At 58.9% G+C, this 20,611-nt stretch overlaps 2 protein-coding genes across 3 annotated transcripts; both read right to left on the reverse strand.

The window, feature by feature from the left end:
* Nucleotides 1–12: 12 nt before the first annotated feature.
* GLA (galactosidase alpha) lies at nucleotides 13–5,725 on the reverse strand. The gene is made up of 7 exons (XM_052673468.1): nucleotides 5,546–5,725; nucleotides 5,250–5,424; nucleotides 4,995–5,172; nucleotides 3,232–3,323; nucleotides 2,147–2,308; nucleotides 1,319–1,516; nucleotides 13–1,127 (listed from the first exon to the last, which is right to left on the reverse strand). The coding sequence occupies exons 1-7, from the start codon at nucleotides 5,704–5,706 to the stop codon at nucleotides 864–866; spliced, it is 1,230 nt and encodes a 409-aa protein (XP_052529428.1). The 5' UTR covers nucleotides 5,707–5,725; the 3' UTR covers nucleotides 13–863.
* Nucleotides 5,726–8,835: 3,110 nt separating this feature from the next.
* Nucleotides 8,836–16,247, reverse strand: LOC128076118 (glycine receptor subunit alpha-4). 2 transcript variants are annotated; one of them, XM_052673466.1, is made up of 10 exons: nucleotides 16,022–16,247; nucleotides 14,192–14,325; nucleotides 13,821–13,888; nucleotides 13,271–13,494; nucleotides 13,098–13,180; nucleotides 12,772–12,912; nucleotides 12,476–12,690; nucleotides 11,889–12,038; nucleotides 11,101–11,205; nucleotides 8,836–9,513 (listed from the first exon to the last, which is right to left on the reverse strand). In XM_052673466.1, the coding sequence occupies exons 1-10, from the start codon at nucleotides 16,099–16,101 to the stop codon at nucleotides 9,226–9,228; spliced, it is 1,488 nt and encodes a 495-aa protein (XP_052529426.1). In that variant the 5' UTR covers nucleotides 16,102–16,247; the 3' UTR covers nucleotides 8,836–9,225. The 2 variants fall into 2 exon arrangements, with proteins under 2 accessions (XP_052529426.1, XP_052529427.1); XM_052673467.1 differs by lacking the exon at nucleotides 11,101–11,205 and having other exon boundaries at nucleotides 16,022–16,244.
* Nucleotides 16,248–20,611: the final 4,364 nt, after the last annotated feature.

Genomic DNA, 20,611 nt, shown 5'->3' on the forward strand with positions numbered 1-20,611 from the left:
AGAACAGTGACCTGTTTTCCAAAACTTGATTTAATTTTAGCTACCATGCTAAAACGTACAGGTAGGCCTGCTTAGGAACGCTTCAGTTGGAGTTGTAAACACAAACATCAGGACAAATCAAGGCATCCAAATTGTGCAGTAGCCTGGAAACAAGGGTTAAGTGTCTGGATCCTGCACCAGAAGGACCTTTAAGCTAAAGCAAGCAGTTATTTCTGGAAGGGAGCTCACTAAGGAAGGAGTCCCTAGGGGCCCCATGAAGGGTGGTGTGGGGAACTGTCATCTAAAGGGGCAGCCATTGATGAGAGGAAGACTTGTGAGACTTGAAAGCCTCAAAGCTCAGCTCGGAGGCATCACACTTGATCACTTTAAGCAGATGGCTGCAGAGAAATCAGCTGCTAAGAAGTGCTGTGATTTAGACCAGTCCCTGAGCTCAGGAGGAGGTGCCCATTCTGAGGATGGCGTTTTTTCCAGCAGGAACAGCTTTTCACAGTTGTGAACTAAATGTCCTCAAGTGCTCCAGCCTGCCAAAGCACACAGCACAGCAGCTGGGCTGCACTGCCCTTGTGTGCCTGAAATGCTGAAGAGCTGTAGAACGCTGCATGCACCTCTTGCAGATCTTTGGTCGTGGTGTCAATGAGTTGTTGTTGCCCTGCTGGGGGCCTTGTGACCCCTTGGGAAAGGAGAGTTGGGTGAGATGCCAGAGAAAGGGTAACAGGAGAGAAGCAGCACCTTTTTCTGCTGCCTCATAGTAATAAGTCACAGGCATTTGTTGCAGAAGGTTCAGCATCCAGAGGCTCTCAAGCAGTGAATGCTCTAGGACAAGAAGTGCAGAGCATGAGGCTTACAGAAAATAATCCCACCTCCTACAGCGGCACTACTTTGAGCAGCACAGTGCCTGTGGGGTTCACTTCTACACTCAGGGAGGAGACCCAGTTGTGAACCCCCCAGTCCCTGCTGGTTGGCAGGATCTGCTGGATGCAGCACGCTGGGTTGCAGGCCAGCCCATTGCCAAGGAAGGAGAGGGAGAAGGTGAAGTTCTGGGGTCCCCCAATTTCCTGCTGGTTTAGGACCGCCACAGCATAGGCTCTGTCAGACAGGGGCCGTTCCCACAGCTCGAAGTTCTTGTCCTGCCAAGAAGAAAATAAGCCACAGGCTTGCATTAGGGAAGGCAGAACCGGGTGTCTGTGCCTGTGAGCCTAAGCAGGCTTCAGGAACAAACGTGTTCCCAAACCCTGGGCGCTCTGTCCCAGACCTCCAGCGCCCGCTTTTTGAGGCAGCCTGTGTTCCAGAGCACAGCCCCAGCCAGGTCCTGCTGTACCTTAGTGATGCGGTAGCCCTGCTTGCCCAGCGGATCCTGGTTGATGGCGATCACCTCCTTGTTCTGGAGCAGCCCCTTGGCCTCCGGTTTCATGTGCCGCAGGTCGTTGGACATGAAGAGCGGCGCGGCCATGATCGCCCACATCGCCATCTGAGTCACCGCCTGGTCCCAGCTCAGCCCAAAGTTCCCAATCACCAACTGGGACAGGAAAAGAAAAACGCCTCCTAACGCTGCTTGCCAAGGAGAAACTGGGCCAGCAGGGAAGTGCTGGGAAGTGGCAGGATGCTAAGGGTGGTGCCCTGGTTGGGGACTGGTTGGATGGGCTGAGCTCTAGGAACAACACCGGCTGGCTGCAGATTAGCATGGCAATCCAGCATGAACCAGTGGTGGAAGTAAAGAAGACTCCTTACCTGGCAAAGCAGCATTCAAGAGCCTGCTCCTAGATGCAGCTATTCATTCCTTGCTAGCACCCAGCTTGGCACGGCACCCAAGGTTTTTTTCCCCCTTCTGACAGGAGTTGCACATCAGAGACTTTCTCCGATTCATATCTGTGTTTGTTAGGGACTGGCACTGCTTTATAGGCTGCAGTACAGCCTATGCAATGTTCTCCTTCTGCACCCAACTGCTGTGTGCTCAGAGTGCTGTTCTGCTGCTCTTTTCCATTTAGGGATCCCTTTCATCAAGTGCTTAATCCTAGGACTCCATCAGATCCTTTCCCCCAGTCCTCCCCCAGTGTTTCTCCTCCCAGTCTCTCCCTCCCCACCCATCTCAGGCTACAGCTAAGGAAACAATTTTCTCCTGCTGCTGGAAGGGTGTTGCTCTACTTGCCATGTCAGGGTCATTCCAGCCTCCAGGCCCAGCTATCTTCACAATGCTGTCCTGATGAAGTGCTGTCCACTCCAGGATGCTCTTGATGCTGTTCCAAGAATCATAGACATCATAAAAATTCCTCCAGTGATTGCAATACTGTTTGATCTCCGTGTAATTGGGCTGCCAAAACAATGAGTGTGGTTAGCCAGAGAGCCTGACTGTACAAGATGGAGACTGTACACGAGGCATCAGGGATATTGTGGGAGAGAACTTAGCTGACAGTGGATAGTGTTCCATCTGAACGATGCTGGCTCCCTAGGATGCCTTGTACCCACCAGCTCTAGTCTGCCACGTTCCAGACAGCACCATCCCAATTGTTTCCCTTGGGAGAACAGTTGCAGCCACCTAGCTCTGTCAGAAAATCTCTACACGTGCTGTTTTACCAAAGGTGGGATGGGACCAGTGGGATTAAACTGTGTCATCCTATTACTGTTACAGTAATTACTATTTCAGTAATCACTGCTGTTTCTCGGGTTTACTCCCCTTGGTGACTAATGCATCTTTCTCTGTGGGAGGGAATGACCACATCCTGTCCTGGTGCACGGGGGAAGGCAGCTGTGGGTGGAGAGCAACACGGCACTCACAGACCCTGTCCAGCAAAAACCCACATGTAAACAACACAGAGCATTCCTGTTCAATAGGCTGCCCTAAAACTCTCATTCCTGTCCCTCGAGGTGGCTGTTAGGCTGAGCAGAACATCCAGGAGGAATAGCAGCAAGCTGCCTGCTAGCTGCATCTGCATCTCCAACATCTTGATGCTCAGCTCCCTGAAGAGGGAAAGCAGATGGATGCTGCTGGTCTTGAGCAAGCTCCAGCTGGGCTGTGCTTCCAGCAGCTTGTGCTGCAGAATCCTGCTACACTTTTCAGCAGAGAAACAACTTGCCTCAGGTACACCTCAAGGCTGTAGAGGAAAAGTGGTTTTCCTCTGCCTTGCAGTCTTGTTCTCCATTGGACCGGAGAGCAGCAAATTCCTTGGGAGGCTGCTATGAAGTGCTAATGCTTTTCTGTTCTTCCCACTGTGAGCCCTGAGAAATGCTCCCTACCTGCTGCATGGGCCTCAGGTAGAAAGGCCATTCACAGGAGTACACGATGGGTCTGCCAGTCTTGTTGAGGGCCAGAGACATGTTCCTGTAACCTAAAAGAAGAGAGGTTACCCCATCTCCTTGCTCAAGGAAAGGAACTAAAGCAGTGCCACAGGTTCAGGTTTCAGCTTGACTCTTTTAAAAATCAAGGCTGAACATACTCTCATGACTCAAATAATAAAGGGAGGAGAGAGGAGCTCGTAGTGGCAGCCAGTCTCCTGCCTCCAAGGAGAGGTGAGCTGCTACATGGCTTTGCTATTTGTCCCAGGCAAATAGTCTGAGACTGCTGACCTCTACATCACCCACTACCCTGCTTTCATCTGGGATAGAGGATATGGATGCAACCCTAGGAACAGGCTGCAGCTTTGCTGTGCGGTGTATTTTCCCTCTAGAATCACAGAATCTTTTGAATTGGAAGGAACCCTTAGAGGTCACTGAGACCAACTCCCTGCACTGAGCAGAGACATCCACAGCTCCATCAGGTGTTCAGAGCCCTGCCCAGCCTGACCTCAAATGTCTCCAAGGACAGAGCACCCACCACCTCTCTGAGCAACCTAAATACAAGTTGCCATCTTACCGAGCAGCTGGGTACAGCACCAGTGGTTAACACTGTGGGAACACGTCCTTGTGATGCATTTGTGCCATATGGACTGAGCAGGAATAAAAAAGGCACTAGCTTTGTCCTGTCCTTGTCCTCACACAGCCCTGTTAACTCCCTTCCAATCAGCAGAGAGGGAAGGGAGCTTTTGCTCTCTCTCCTGGAACTGCTTCAGTACCACTGGGTTGCACCTGGCTTATCCATCTGATCCAGCCAGCTTCCAGCTCAGCTGTCGCCTGCGGTGCTGAGCTGTGCTCCAGGCCCCAACAGCCAGCACACATTGGACCAACTGGCGTGGAGCTGACTGTCACTTGGACAGGTTCTCTCTACCAGACAGCCAGGAGAGAGTGCAGGATTCCTGCTGCCAAACACTGCGCCAGCAGGGAGAGCCCAGCCAACAGAAAACCAACTTCAGAGCCACATTGTTCTTCCTGCAAATCTGCACCTGGGGCACCGGGGTGTGCAGTGCTTGGAGGGGGTCTGCAGCCAGGAGCTCTGAGCACAGCACTGAGCTCTCTACTGCTGACCCACCAGCCTGTGCATAACAACTTCGGAAACAGCATTCATGAGGGCACATTTAGAAGTGAAAATCCCAATAGGTTTGTTGTGCCAGAATTCCCTTCTATTTTTTTCCTGCTAACAGCCCTGATAACTGCCCTTCTTACTGCAGATACAAGCTATTCTAGCTCAGAGCTGATCCATTATGGCACAGCTTCAGCAAAGGGATTCAGTGTCAAGCATGCAAAATGCTTTTGCTCTGCAATGAAAGCACTCCAGAAGTGCAAAGCCTTTGTGGTGCTAAGAGCTGACACGGCAGTCTGCAGACAGCCCCCAGAGAACGCAGACAGTACTTCTGTGCTCAGCACGACGCAGTCTCTGGTGGGAGAAAGCTGCTTTCTCAAGCCACGCCTGAAAGCTCCGGGAGTCAGAACAGCCAAAAACCACTTGGGCCAGCAATATGCGCTGCCCTGGAGAGAGAGCAGCCTTGCACTTGGGAACATTGCGTGTAAGCTAATCCCTCAAATGTGTACAGTCAGGGAAAAGCATCTCTCTGGAGCCCACCCCTTGGCTGGGGATTGTTGACACCCGTAGAACAGCCCCAGCTGTGCCCCACCTGCTCACATACCTTCTGCCAGCAGCCCCAGTGAGTCGGCGTTACAGCCATCAAACTTCACCAAGTCCACACCCCAGGAGGCAAAGGTTTGTGCGTCCAACTCGTAGTGCCCATAGCTGCCGGGGAAGCCGGCACATGTCCTGTTCCCCACGTCACTGTAGATCCCCAGCTTCAACCCTTTGGAATGGACCTGAGCTCAGCAGACAGAGGAGAGGCCGTTGAGTCACGCGGTTCCCGCACAGCCCCCCCCCCGCTCCTCGCACTCACGTAGTCCGCCAGTGCGCGGATACCGCTGGGGAAGCGCCGGGGATCCGCCCGCAGCCGGCCTCGTTCGTCCCGCGTTGGCGCCATCCAGCAGTCGTCGATGCAGACGAACTCGTAGCCCGCTTCCTTCCAGCCCTCCGTGACCATCACGTCGGCCATCTCGGTGAACAGCCGCTCGCTGGGGCCGGGGGAGCAACGCGGAGGGGGGGACGCTGAAGCTCGGGCCGCAGCCCCGCAACGCAACGCCCCACTCTCAGCACCGGGACCCCGGCTCCCCCTACCCCATCCCATCCCGGTACCTGACGCAGCTGTCCGGCTCAGCAGCGCAGTCGGTGCCGCAGAGGAAGCGCTCCCAGTGCAGCCAGCCCATGGGCGGCGTCCGCGCCACGCCGTTATCCAACGCCACAACCGCCGCCGCCGCCACAGCGGCCAACAAGGCCCAGCGCACCGCCGCCGCCATGACACCCGCCTGCCTCAGAGTCACGTGAGACGGGAGGTCGATCACGTGGCGGGGCGATCACGTGCCCCTGCGCAGGTGGTTCTGCCGCGGAGCCGCGGCCTGCTCCTCCGCTGCCGTGGGGTGGCGCCGTGCCGTGTAGGCGCAGTCCGGCCGCGCCGTCCCCACGCGCTGCTTTCCATCCCAATGCTCGCAGCCCACCCGGCACCCACAGAGCGCCCCACAGCACCGTGCGCAGGGCGCAGAGCTCAGGGCTCCGTGTACTGGGCTCGGGGCCCGCTCCGAGCTGCGGGTGCCTGGCGGGGGGATGGGGTCTGGCAGAGCCGGGCCGTGTCCTCGCACGGATCGCGGTGTTGCGGTGAGGCCCGCATCCTGCTCGCAGCCAGCCGGAGCTCCGTGCCCTGAGAGACGATCCCCAGCAGGGCCGGCCCGGCGGGCTGTGAGGTGACGATCTCTGCAAGCTCTGTTGTCACGCAGCCCCCGGAGCGGCCTCCTCGCTAGGTGTCCTCCGATCTCCGCTCTGGTGCGCCCAGGGAACAAAAGACCTTCAGAGACCGCGGTCAGATAATGGCACTTTGTTTGGGCGCGGGGTCCTCCCCCTGCCCTGGGGGGCTGCAGGGCACGGCTTCTCTGAGTTGGACAAAACACACCACAGAACTTCATGGCTTTGTTTTTCTTATGCCAAGCCACAGTCCGGAGCTGGGCTGCTTTCCATATTCCCGGGGCTGCGGGGCACTACAGATCTGACCCTTGCTTGCTGCCAAACCCCAGCACTCCCTTGCTCGTCCCTTCTATTTGGGGACCATCCTTGCAGCTCTGCTGCGCGGGTGTTGCTGTTCCCCAGCCCCATCCCTGAGGGTTGAGGATCAATAAATTCTTTACTATGAGAATGGTGAAGTGCTGTAACAGCTGCTCTACCTGTCCCTGGTAGAGTTAAAGGCCAGGATGAATGGGGCCTGGGGCAGCCTGGTCTACTGTCAGATGCAGAGGTTGGTGGCCCTGCCTGTGGCAGGAGGTTGGAGATTCATGATCCTTGAGGTCCATTCTAACCCAGGCTGTTCTGTGATTCTGTGAATAAAAGCACAGAGCAGGGCCTTTACCCCCCAGCACCCATGGGTGTGCAGCAGCAGGAGGCAAGTTGCATGCATCTGCAGCTGCTGGGCTGTAAGTGCTGTGCTGGCAGGCGCTCAGAGAGCCGCCAGTGCTGATTATTCTGATTTTACTTTCCAGGAGTCACATTACCCCAACGTAACTCCATTAGCTTCCATTTACACCGGCAATTAACTCCGCCGCCGCTGCTGGTCCTGTGCCCACTGCTGCTTCCCATAGCGGCTGGGACACGTCCTGGATGTGCAGCATCACACAGGAGAAGGAAAATTGGCTCCATCTGAAGTCCGTGGGCTTTGCCAGGGAATGGCTGCTACCCATGCTGCACCCCCAGCCTGGGTGAGCCCTGGGGCATGGGAACTCACCAGGACCACGGGCTGGAGGGGCTTCCAGCTCCACTGTGGCTGCTGGGAGCTCTGGTAGGGGCTGGGTGCTGCTGCTGCTGGCCCCCAAAAGGTGCCCAGATGTGCTTGTAGGGCTGTGGGGTGGCAGTGCTCCCCTAAGAGTCTCCCACCACGGTGCCTGAGTGAGGACTCCCTCTGCTTGGCTGCAGCCAGAGCACGCCATTGCTGCAGGTTGTCTTATGACATGTTGGTTTTTGGCAGTTCACTTTCTAAAATTCTTCCTTTTTCCTTTCTTTTTGGGAAGTGTCAGTTCCTACAATCAAGGTGCTTTGGGGCTGCCCCCCTGCTGTTCTCCCCTTTGAAGCCCCCAGGTACCCAGACGTGCTGCTGAGTAAAGGAGAGCAGCGAGGGCAGGAACACAGGAGCGCCGCAGGGTTTTGTTTCTCCCATCAAAAGAACAAACCAAGCACTGAGCTGCAGGTCTCCGCTTTGCTTTCTCCCCTCTCCCTCACAAAAACCTCGCTGGGGCTCGACAGTGTGATGGGGCTGCGAGGTACAGGGCACCCAACAGAGCCGATCTGTGAAACTTGGCTGGGAGCACAGAGGGAGATTGATGTTTGCTTATGAGACTGGCCGTCAGCTGTGAGCTCTGCCTGCCTCCACGCCAGCTGGGGATGGGAGCGCTGGCCCAGGGTGGCACCGCAGGGTTGGCGTAAGCGCCCAGGACAGCTGGCAGCTCTCTGAGGCTGGCGCCTGCCCAGCAAGCCAAGGGAAGGATGGGACATTCAGCGTGTGTAGGTGTCCAAGCTCCACCATGGGGCTGGAGCCCCACCCAGCTCCACCTCTGGCCATCTTTGGGTCCTGTCCCCAAGGCAAAACCCCGTCAGATAAATGGAGACAACAAGGTCAGGGCGTAATCTCAGGGCTCCCAGTACCGCAAGGCTGGTGCACCCACATCCTTCCTGCAGCTGGGAGCTGCTCCAAGACACGGGGTTCTGGGCAGAGAGAAACCCCCAACACGCCGCTGAAAATCCCAGACAGACTTTATTTGTGTAGGAAGATCAATGCTTTTTAAAATCCCACCTTTGCTGGAGGTTTGATTGGCCACCGTGTGCTTGCAGGTGCCAGCACCTCTCTGTTTGGGTCTGTGGGTGGGCAGTGGAGACCTGTGCCTCCAAATGGGCTTCCCCCCAAAAAACAAATCCCTCGAGGCTGTTCCTGGGACAGTACAGTGGCAGCGGCAATGGGATGGAACCATCTTCACCCATCCTGGTGGAGCCCTGGTGTCTCCTCTGGATGCTTTTTCTCTTGGGGATCATGGGGATGCTTGCCTCATCTGTGAAATGAGTGCGTGTGGCTCAGCAGGAGCTGAGAAAGTGGGTGCTGGGGGCTCCTGGTTACTGAAGAGAGGGAGAGGGCAATTCCTGCTTGAGGAGCAGGGAGGGAAGCTGGGGCTGAGGGTGGGATATCTGCCCGGACTGCACTGCCCTTTGTTTGTGTCCCCTGCCATGGTGCCTGGCACTTTGCTGTGCCATGGTGTTCCCAAGGCTGCTGAGGAAAGGGGCAAATTCCATCTCCATCCTGCCCACAGAACTTGTGGGGCTGCAGCAAAGTACCCCATCAAAGATATGTGCCCCACCTGGGGCTTGCTGTGAGTGGGGGAAAGGAGAGCATCAACACGTTTCTCTCTGTAGGACCTACGTCAGCATCACCTACTGCTTTTATTTCCCGCTAAGCATGGAGGATATCCAGGTCTGGAGGTCTGGAAGCCTTGCTGAGTTTTTAAATCGAGGGTTCGGATGCTGTCCTCTCTGGTGGAAGAGCAGATGGAGTGAGCCCACCCAGGGACAGCCTGGGGCCGAGGGAGAAGTCAGGGGATGGGGTCAGCAAGGCTGGGGCTGCCCACCATCTCCCACCACAGAGCTGTGGGCTGCGCAGGGGGAGAGGAGCACAGCCCCTTGCCCAGCTCACTGCTGTCTGTGGCTCGGTGACACAGCAGTCTGACACCCGCTCACAGCCTCCAGGCACATGGCAGCATCCAGCCAAGAGATCCTTGGGCCTTTTGGGGGCCTCAGGGCACCGGGTGGATGTCCTCTGAGCGCAGCACTTTGTAGACAACCCAATAGAAGATATTGAAGACCAGGAAGGTGAAGGGGAAGACGGCTCGGGAGATGGTGTCGATGCGCTTGGCACGGTCGACGTAACGCCTGCGCAGGGTCTCCCCTTCCCGCAGCAATGCACTGGCTGGGGGGGGGCTGTAGATTCCAGGACCCTCCCCAGCCCCATCCTTTGCCTGCAGGCAGTGGCCCAGCCCGTAGCCTCGGAAGTAGAAGCGGCTCTCACGGATGAGCTCTTCCTCCTAGAGAGGGAAAGTGCTGTCAGCCGGGCACCCTGCAGGGCACAGGGCTGTGCTGCATGCTCCGTGTGTGTGCCAGCCGTGGCTGTCTGCTTGGGTGGGTGCCAGTGCAAGGCTTGGTGCTTTTCCTGCACATCTGAGGCGTGCAGGCAGAAGCCCAGAGGAGCACAGTCTGAGGTACGAGGGTGTCCGGTGAGCACCTGCCTGCCAACACATCGTGCTCTAAACTGCCCCCAATGAATCTGTGGGCAGCCCCACAATCCTCAGCATCCACTTGGGTGCCTGGTGTGGGGCAAGTGGGCCCACGGGGGTGAGGGGTGCATGGGAGGATGCAGATCAGATGGGGGTGTGCGGCATACAGAGGTGTATGGCACACAAGAGTGCAGAGCACACAGGGGTACATATGGGGCACAGAAGGGCGCTGTGAGCATTGGGGTGCTGGGGGTGCAGGCACTGTTGCAGCAGCTGCTTGCTGGAGGGTGGAGGTGTGCTGGTGAACAGTTTGCTGGGGCAGAACCGTGCAGGGATGCAGGAGCCTCGCTGCCATCAGGGACCCCCAGTCCTCTCAAATGCCAGGGCTGCTTGCTGGGTGACAAAGGATGGATGCAAGCACCGGAGGCCCTGTCCTCACCCTCCTTGCTGCCTCCCCACAAGCCGGCAGTGCCTGCGCTCCTCCCCCCCAACAGCTGTGCTTCATTAGTGAGCTGTTTCATTAGGGAGTCACATTGGCTCAGCTCATTTACGCTCTATGTGCGTCCATGGTGTCCCCACTTGGAGCTGAGGACATCCCCTCCATTCCATGCCCACAAGCAGTGTGGGTTTCGGGTCTCCATGCCTTCTCCAAGCAGCGCTGCCCACTGAGGTGCACGGGCAAAGAGCTGCATCCTGCCCTGGATGGGCACCCAGCAGCGAGGGGCTCTCATGCAGAGAGCTGGGGATCTTTATTTAACTCAGCACTCTGCCTGCTAAGCAAGATTCCCCAGCAGGGAGAAGCAGCAGAGGCTGAAATTGCTGAAATGCGCTCTCGTGTGCCGCTGAGCTGCTCTGCCCTGCTGCAGAGTGCTCACTGAGGGCACAGCAGGATGGGGGGCTCAGAAAGAGCTGCAGCAGCCCTAGAAATGCACAGTTGGGATGTCCTCGTCCCCCAGCATCTCCGCCCAAACTGGGCAGCCTGCCCTGTGCCACCACTCCCTGCCGTGTCTCCTCCCCACGTCTCCAGCTGCCAAGTGCCCACACATGCTGAGCCACTGCAGGGAGAGGAGATCACTGCGCTGGCTGATCTGGGTAGGCAGAGCCCCCACCCTGCTCCAGGTGCTGTCAGGGAGCTGAGGAGCTCATCACCCCAGCATGGTTCACTCCACTGCAAAGGGGGCGGCCTTTGGCCCCATTCTACAGCAGGGGAAACCGAGGCACAGAGCAGGGTGTCTCCAAGGGGCCGGTGAATTATACCTCTGGTTCCCACGGCCACGTGCCCCGTGCACATCCCTGCCCTGCTCCTTCCTGCACCCTCACTTGTGGGAAGGGCTCCTGGGTGCTCCTTTTGGGGAAAAGGGGGGTGCAGGGGTGCACTGCCGGAGGGGTGTGCTTTACCCTGGAGCTGGAGAGCTGCGAGAGCGTCGCGTAGGTGTGCTCGCCGCTGTGCAGGCTGCTCGACTGCCCCAGGGACTCCAGGCTGGCCGTCCCGCTGCTCAGGCCCTTTTGGCACCAAACAGAAACAGGACAGCGCGTGACCGACGGCTCTGCCCCTGCTGTGGGCAGAGAGCAGCCGTGGGGGGAGAGCAGCCCCTCCGGCAGCACAGCCTCTGAGCCAGGGGGCACTGGGAGCCTGGGGGACACATCCACAGGGCTTTCACATGACGGTCTGCATCTAACAGTGTCACCATATGGCAGGGCAGGCACCAGCTGCTTTCCCTGAGCGTCACATGGGAAAGGAAAAGAAACCCTTGTTTCTTTTCCTGCCTTTTTAGAGCGGAGCGTCTCCCAGGGCGGGAGGAGAATGGCACCCATCTGGGGCCGTGCACCACATCTACTCCCTGTCCAGAGCACGGTGCCTCCCTGCAGCCAGTGCCAGGCTGTCCCCCCACATTGGGACGGGCAATGTCAGCCTGCTCCAGGGGACAGGAGTTGGACTCAGTGATCCTTATGGGTCCCATCCAATTCAGGCTATTCTATGGTTCTGTGATTCTGTGACCGTGCGGCTCAGCTCTGGGCATCCCGCAGGGCAGGGAGATGCTCTGGGCTCCCTGTGCTGCCCGGCAGGCAGAAGAACTGCAATGCCCACAGCTCCCCAAGGTGCCATAGGAGACAGCCCTGCAGCCCCGGGGCTCCCCCTATCATCTTAGGGACACGTGGTGACAGCAGCGGCCGCAGGCACTCACCATCCTCTGCCTGCGCTGCCGCCGCCGCAGGCGCATGAACTCCTTGTGCTGCCGAGAGACAAAGTTGACGGCGGCGTATTCCAGCAGAGCAGCAAAGACAAAGAGCAGACAGACGGCCATCCAGATGTCAATGGCCTTCACGTAGGAGACCTGCGAGGGGAGAGGGATCAGAGCTGTGGGGCTGCGCCCCTCCCCACAGTCACAGCTCTCAGAGGTTCTCCCCAGAGCTGCGCAGTTCAAAGCTCCAGGAAGCCAAGTTCTCCCAAGGAGAATCCCTGGTGCCAGATGGCTTTGAGTCGTGGTTCCACTGGAAAAAAAAAGAACAGGATAAGACCCTGTAATTGTGCCATCTCTGTTGTTGGTCCATGGATATTGGGAAATACTGGATGCTAGGAAATGTGTAGACTCTGGAAGAATGGTGATCTAGGCTGCCCGGGGAGGTGGTGGGGTCACCATCCCTGGAGGCATTCAAAACTGTGGAGATGCAGCACTGAGGGACATGGTCAGTGGGCATGGTGGGGGGGGCTTGGGGATCCTAGAGGTCTTTTCTAGCCCCCCAGGGCCAGCATTGTGCCCACAGCACTGACCTTGGGCAGAGAGGCACGGGAGCCGGCGCTCTGAGTAGTCATGGTGAGCACAGTGGTGATGCCCAAGCCCACCCGCGCTGGTGCTGCATCCATGTTGATCCAGAAGGACACCCAGGAGAGGATGACGATGAGCAGGCTGGGGATGTACATCTGGATCAGGTAATAGCCCATCTGCCTCTCCAAGTGGAACTTCACCTCAATGCAGGTGAACTTGCCTGCAAGAAAAATCCAGCCTTGTGTGGGTGAGGGGGTCTGTGCCACGCCAGGGGGCAGTCAGGGGTTTCTGGGGGTCTCACCTGTGTTGTAGTACTTGGTGCAGTAGCCCAGGTCCTTCTCGTCCCTGAGGATGAACTGCGGCAGCGTCAGGCCCTCTGCCACCTGCACGGCCTCCTGCTCCTCCAGCCACTCAAAGATGAGGTCGTTCATGGTGTAGCCAACTGGAAAGGTGACAGATGGAGCCACGGGTCAGTGGGGATATGAGCCCATTCATCCCCACCCCAAATGACCTCCCCTTTCCTGCTCAGCTCCCCCAGAAACACAGAGATGCTAGCTTTTGGGATGGAACAGCACGCGATGGGATGCCACGGGATGAAGCAAGGCTCGAACGTCCCCAGGCACTCACAACTCTCCAGCTGCATCGTGCACGTCTGGATGTCCATGGGGAAGTTCTTGAGATCCATGGGGCAGGACAGGATCAGCGTCAGCCTGCAGGAGGCAGACAAAAGAGAGACTGGCTGAAAGATGCCCAACGGGACCGAGAGACAAGCCCTGCACCAAAGGAGAAAGGCTCAGCACCTGATGCTGTAGAGCACGTTGCCGTTCTTGAAGATGCGCAGCAGTTTGTTGTCGGTGGTGACCTCGTGGAAGTTGGCCCCTTTCTCATTGGCAAAGAACAAATCTGGCTTCCAGATGGAGTCGAGCATGGAGGGGTCGAGGTCGAGCGAGTCGTCGGGGTACTCGCGGTAAGCCAGCCGGGGGTCGTTCCACTGCTGCCGCAGGAAGACGTTCACACGGTAATCCTGGGCAGAGGGCACTCGTCAGTGGGAGCCCCACAGGGCCGGGGGGAGGAGGAGGTTGATGGTCTGAAGGCTTTGCAGCAGCACAAATAGGCTTTATAGGGCTTCCCCAGTGCAGATCCTCGTGCATTTGAGGATGTTGGGGGCAGCAGCCTGTCACAGTGCTCTGGCTCTAGGGGGATCTGCAGGAGCCCTGAGCACAGACACAGCCCTGGCACTGACACACACACACACACACACACACACACACACACACACACACACACACACACACACACACACACCCCAGGCAGCATCCCCTGCAGAGGAGCCTACTGCCAAACCCTCACCATGGTCGTCTCGGTGACGGAGCCGAAGCTGTTGATGAAGATGTTGCACGTCACGTTGACGGGTGGACCTGGAAAACAAGCAGGCAGTGTGCAGCTCTCACTGCTGACCAGCACCATGTTGGTGTGGGCACAGACCTTGCACCCTGTGTGTGCTGGGCAGCCCTGTGCCCACTACGGTCACCCCATGGTGCATGTAGGGGAACCCCCCACACCCCCCACACTGCCATGGGAAAGCAGGCACAGACAGCGCGGGTACAACTGAGGAGAGAGGAATGTGGGTCAGGGTCCTTTCCCTACATCTGTCCCCTGGGTTTGGGCAGCCCTATGCGTGGGGTGCTGCCAGCCCCAGTAGCTTCCCACCCTCCCCTTACCTTTGAAGTTGGGTCGGATCCGGGCATCGTACCCTGACGTTCTTCCCATGAGCTTGTCCAGGAAATCAGAGGGTGACATGGGCTGGGGTGCACTGCGGGAGTGGGATTTGATCTCCTCCCTCCCTGAGACCAGCCTGCAGACAGAGGGGGGGGGCTCAGCTGGCTGCCAGCCCCATAAAGCTCCAGGCACAGCCCTGCAGCCCAGGGGAGGATGTGCACCAGCCCCAGCACGCCTCATACCCAAGGCTGGGAAGTGCTTGGGGTCAGGTGTCCCACAGCGAGGACAGAACACAGTGGTGATGGCCCCAAGCTGTGGACACTGGGCTGTCCCTGTGGATAAATCACCAGCCCCTGCCTGGACTTGTGGGGGCTGTGTGGATACAGCACCTCCCGAGCGCTGGCTGCCCCTGGGCAGTGAGGAGGTGACCAGGAGCACAAAGGGGACGGTGGCACCGCGGAGTGACACGGCCAGAGAGGATCAGCACAGCCACGGCGAGGAGCTGACATGAGCTCTCCCACGCAGCACTCCTGGTGATGATGGAGACTTATTTAAACTGACCTTGGAGGGGGATATTTTCGTGAACGCATCTCCGCCTGCCAGTTCCTCTCCTTCTGTCAGTTTATAATGATCATTTCAAGGAACAATGCGAGAGACATTCGCTCACCACATTGCCAGGCATGCGGCTGTGATGGAGAGGAGCGAGCTGGAGATCTCTGGACACAAAGGGAGCTTTGAGCATGCTGCTGGTGCGTCCTGCTCCCGTTTGAGGCTGCAGACCCCATTGCCACAAGCAAGGGAGGGTGCTGGGGATGGAGCAGGGGCTCTCCTGGAGCTGTGGGCAGGCTGAACACTGTGCTCCTACCTCTGCTCAGAGGAGTGGGAGTCCTCTCTGGAAGAATCTCAGCTCCTCTGAGTACCAGAGCTGGGGGCAAAGGCTCTGCTGCAAGCTGAGCTGCACGTCCCTGGGCACAGCTCACAGGGCACAGCCTCCCCCGAGGGCCCTGGTGCTCAGCACAGCACCCCATGCATTCAGGGAACAGTGGGGCTGGAAAACACTCCTATCTGCCTGAGAACACCATCCCAGTGGAAGCAATTTCCGCTGGTGAAATGATGACATTTGGATGCAATTTTCCCCCTCCTCAACACAAAGGCTGCATCCCTCCCACGCTGCCTCAGATACATCAGGACAGGGAGCCCCAGGGGCACTGCAGCCCCCCCACCTGTCCCCTGCATCCTACCTCGTCCCAGTGGCATCTGGGGATGGTAGAGAGGGAGGAAGGGACTCAGGGGCTTCAGGTCTTCCACCTAAAACATTCCATGGGACCTGGGACTGTCCTGAGCACCCCTCCCCTCCACCAAAAATAATAATAATAATAATAATAATAATAATAATAATAATAATAATAATAATCTCTGATCTGGAAGAAGGTCTGGGCACCTCAGGGGCGTTGCTGTGATGGAGAAAGAGCTGCATGGGCCATCGCCTGGTGGTCCCTAAGCCTCCTCGGTGAGGGCTGTGCCCCGGGTTGGGGGCTGCAGGGGGCGGGCGGCACCGTGCAGGCAAAGTGCCTGGGGTGCGGGGTCCTGGAGAAGGTCCCGCTGCCGGGGATGGGGGGAAGGATGAATATGGGGGGGTTCTACAAAAAGAGTCCGGGTTGCTCGGGGACGAATGGATCGCGGGTAGGGGTCCGGTCGCAGGACTGGCAGAGGACGTTTCGGTCCCGTTTGGGAGAATCCAAGTCCCGGTGGGGGAAACCCGGCTCCCAGAGCGAGGGGAGAGGGTTTAAATGGGGTCCCGGAGGAGGGAGAGCACCGCGCTTTGCGCTCACCTGAGCGGGCCACGCCGGGGCGGGAGGCAGCCGAGGAGGAGGAGGAGGAAGGCTCGGGCGCCGGTCCGGAGCGCGCCCATCCCGCCGCAGCCAGCAGCCCCGCCGCCCCGGGCGCACGGGCATGACCCGGCCGGTGGCGGCGGTTCCCCCGCACCCTCTCCCGCCGCACCGGGACCGCCGCCGCCCCCCGGCCGGCCCCTCTCCTCATAGTCTGGGCGAGCGGGAGCCCGCCGACAGGCTGCGGGCACTGGGAGCCGGGCGGAGCTTCAGGCCGGTGCGGCGGGGAGGAGGCGGGCACGGTGCGGGGAGACGCCCGCCCCCGGCACCCACCGACCCGGGGGGCTCCGCCGTGCGCGGTGCCGGGCGGCCGTCGGGGCGCGTCCTCCGCTGGGACTCTGCGTGGCGGGGTGCGGGGCTCGGGGGTTTATGGGGTTGCACAGGGAAAGGGAGGTGCACGGAGCGGGGGGGGACACGCAGACCGGACCGGATGCGTTCAGTTTCACGACCAGGATGAGATGGAAAGGGGATGTGCGGAGGGTGGGGGTGCGCTGGATGGTCCATCTGCAGCAGCACGGAGCGCGGGATCCTTCCTTCTGCTTGGCTGTGGGGTCTGGGGCAGTTCTGCAGGTGTAGGGAGCCCGGGGAAGGGCATAGCATGGCTGCGAGCTTGCTTTTCTCAGCTGCACATCATATGCAAACTCCTAAAATTGCCCTCATTAGGGGCAGGTGAGCTCCTTAGCACAGCCTTCTGCCCCCCATTAGGGGAAAAACAAATGGGGGCAGCCAGGAGCCACGAGGATGGGAGTGCAGCTGTGGGCTGAGTGGGCTGACATCAACACCTGGGGTGGCTGAGCAGCACGCACTGCCTGTGGGGGCCTTCTGTGATGAATGTGTGAGGAAGGAGACAGCATTAATAAAGAGAGAAGTGCAGAATAAGTGATTCCTGGTAGATATATCGCTCAGGTTTTCGTTCACCTTACCGCACCTGGCTCGTGTCGTTTATTTGTACTAATTGCATTTGAGTCATGGCTGGGAGCAGCCATGGCTGCAGGGTCCCCCACACTGTGCCGTATGGCAAGAGGGGGGCTGCGTGCCCCCCCCCGTGTTCCCCTCACCCCACAGAGGGGCCGTGCATTTCAGCAGCGCTCTGCTGAACCCCGCGCTGCCTTCTCCTGCCCGCCCCGCCGGCTTTGATGGAGCAGGGAAACGTGACAGCCAGCAGAGCGGTGCCCAGGAGGGTCCTCCGTTGCAGCCGAGGGCCGGGGGGGGGGGCACGGCACTGCGGGGCGGTGTGCGGGAGGAGCAGCCCCGCTGGCGCGGAGCTGGCAGAAGTCTCCTCCGATTACTGTTGCCATTAACGTTGATGGGGCCGTGAGGTTGTGATTGGGATCTGGAGCCCGGGGCACGCGGCGAGCGCTGAGCGGCAGCTCCATCGCAGCGGTGAGCTGAGCTGACACCGGCGGGAGGAGGGGGGCAGCTCTGTGCTCAGCCCACGGGGAAAGTGGGGCATTGAGGGAGGTTTTCCTGCTAGAAGCAGAGCTGCTGGGTGCCGCCACCCCCGGGGGCACACGTCCATCCTCAGCATCCCCAGCGTCCCTGTCCCGTTCCCATCAACCTGGCAGTGCCAGGCCCTGCCAACAGCGGCGGAGGTTGGGGCTGCTCAGCCAACGTGATTTCTTCTCCATTCCCTTCTCCATCTCCAAGATACATCAAACCGTTCCCCTGGGGATCTCCTGCCTGGGTCCAGAGCCCTGGGGAGGGCTGTGCCAACCCACCCACCTGTCCTGAGCCCTCTCTGCTGCTCAGCCCCCTCAGTGCCACGGCTGTGGATCTAATCCTGCCTGATCCATGCTGTCATTCTTTCCCAGCCAGCACAACTCCAAGAGGCTAAGGCCTCAAAAACGTTCTTTTTATCCCTTTTTTTCTTTCCCTGCAAAAAGGCTGATGGATCCATCTCGGGATGAACAATTGCTGGAGGATCAGTTTGGTGGCACGGAGGGGAGATGAGGGAGGGCAGCAGGCAGCTCCCTGAGCCCCTGGTGCAGCATCGGGGCTGGTTTGGTGCTGCAGGAGCACATGGAGCCTGGGGATGTGCAGCCCAAGCCCTGCTGCCAGCACTGGGCTTCTCCCTTCTGCTGTCAGGGTGGCAATGTCTTGCAGAGGGACAGATCCCCCTTAGGCTGGACGCAGGCATTGCTCTCACTGTGCAAACATTTGGAGGCAGCTAATGGGGCGTGAGATTAATGTCACAGAAGATATGCTCCCGAGCGTGGCTGAGCGTGGCCCCATCCCCCTGTGTCCCTGTGTGTCCCCACGGGCTGCGGCTGCATCCCTCAGAGCTTCTCCTCCAGGGCTGCTGAGTGTGGGGCTGCAGAGCTGCTCAGAAATACCTGAATTTGGCCATTTTCACTCATTTTCTAAGGGGAAAACGGTAACGCAACACGAGCTCTGCCTTTGGGAATTTTGTTTTCCAACCTGAACGCACTTGAACCAACGCTAACTTTGAAACAGCCAGAAAGGACATTTTCAGCGGGCTCCTGGAGCCAAATCCTTTCATCTTTATGGGGAACGTGATGCACTCCAGGCCCCCTCAGCTGCGGGGTGCACGGTGGGCTCGGGAGGAAGGGCTCAGCAGTGCTGTTAGGACACAGCGCCGGGCAGGGCAGCCCCGGAGGAGACTGCAAGGTGAAGCGGGCCGGCGGTCCGAACTCCAACCAATGTCACTCTCCAGTTCCGTGGCGCTTTTCCAAGCTAAAAATACCCCTTGTGCCGGCACGGTGCGGGGCGTGCGCTGCATGCGCTGCTGCAGAGGGACCCGCCAAGGGCACGGGGCTGTGCGTCCCACCACCCAGCTGCATGGCACCGGGGGGAACACGGCTGGGGTCTCCTTGTGCCTCCCATCTGCCAGCCCTCAGATCGCAGGGCCGCGGCTCCATCCGCCTCCGCTGTGCTCCTTCATCCTGCGCCGTGCTGGGGTCTGCATCCGCAATGGGATTTTGCAGGTTGTGCCATAGGGGTTTGGTCCCCAGTGGCAGGGAGGGAGCTGCGGGCGGAGGGATGACCCCGTAACCTTGGCAAAGCAGGCATGCTGAAAGGGGAGATTTAATTTAGATAAGTGTCCAACAACGCTCTCGGGGCCGGGAGCAAAGCCTGGCACCGGTGCCAAACCCCTCAGCGGGGTGACCCACCAGGGTGACCCAGCCCTGCCTCATGTTCCTGTCTCTTCTCCTTGTCCGTGGGTCACCCTTTTGCTGCCTTGTCCCCAGAACTGCTCAGCACCGGGGCTGGGTCCCTCCTGCTGCTGGAGAGGATGCTGAGGGGAGGATGCTTAGAGCAGGTCAGGCTGCTCTCACCAGGAACATTCCCATCTCTGCTCCCAGCAGTGATGCTGCCTGCTGAGGCCCCGCTGCTCCCATCACCCACGGCATTTCCAGATGCTTTGGGGAAGATCTGCTGGATTTTGACACCACGAAGCTCCAGCCCACACCTCCCCCTTCCCTGCAGCCTATGAAAGAGTTGCTGCGCAGCACAGAGGGTGTTGTACCCACAAAGACATCGCAGGAGATGGGGACGGGATCCCCGAGGTCCCCTCCCCACTTTGGGATTCCCATCCCCCTGCATCCCATGCACGGTTGCCATGCCGACAAGCATCCCATGCTGTTGGATGCTGTCGGAGCTTTTCTCGCCTCCACATCTCCGTGCCCCCAGCCCCAGCGGTCTCTGAGGATGGAGCAGAAGGAGCTCAGCGGGAGCGGCGTTAACTGCAGGCTGCCCGGCTCGCCCTAATTGTGAAGGAGTTTTGTGATTTGCTCAAGACCCCCCCCGGAGGGCCGAGCTTGGAAAACGAAGCGTTACACATCTGTGGCATCAGGCGGTGAGTGAAGGAATGAGAAATCAGCCTCCCTCCCTCTTAGCCCCCTTCCTCCCCCCCTCGCCTGGCACGGCCGCTGCCGGGGAGATGAAGGATTTGTTTAATTAGACTGCAAATCCTCCTGCTGCAGCACAGATGCAAACGGCAGTGGCTGCATCCCAGGGCTTCATGGTGGTGGGGCTGCCATCGTCATCTCGCAGAGCCAACGGTGTCATGGCGTGGGCTGAGGGGACGGGGTGGTGGCTGCAGGGGATGGGGCTTCCCTGCCCTAAGGGCTTCCCTGCCCTATGCTCTGCTATGGGGTCCTGGGGTTCCCGCTGCACATCCTAGCGATGCCATCTCTTCTCTGTCCCCTGTCCTGTCCCTGTGCTGGCCTTGGCCGCTGGCACAGAGGGGTTGCACCATGGCACCACCTCAGCACATTAATAACTGGAGCAGCAAACGCATCCCTGTCCCAGAGCCACCCCAGCAAGGAGACCGCATGGCATCAGGCTGCTGTAGCCACGTGGAGGGGAGTGGAGGGCGAGGGACGGGGTGGGACTGCTGCTCTCTGCCAGAAAACCAAAGGGGTTGGTATGGAGGGTAGGTGGGGAATGCAGAACCAGCATGGGATCTGGGTGAGAAGTGTGGGGCAGGGACAGCCAGGGGGCCCACGGAGCCAAGCGGCTTCACTCTGTGCAGGCACTGCCAGGCACCGTTTGTCTTTGCATCCCTGGGTT

This window comes from Tympanuchus pallidicinctus, unplaced genomic scaffold (assembly GCF_026119805.1).
Source record: "Tympanuchus pallidicinctus isolate F22 unplaced genomic scaffold, pur_lepc_1.0 scaffold13, whole genome shotgun sequence".
In the NCBI taxonomy this organism is placed as follows: domain Eukaryota; kingdom Metazoa; phylum Chordata; class Aves; order Galliformes; family Phasianidae; genus Tympanuchus; species Tympanuchus pallidicinctus.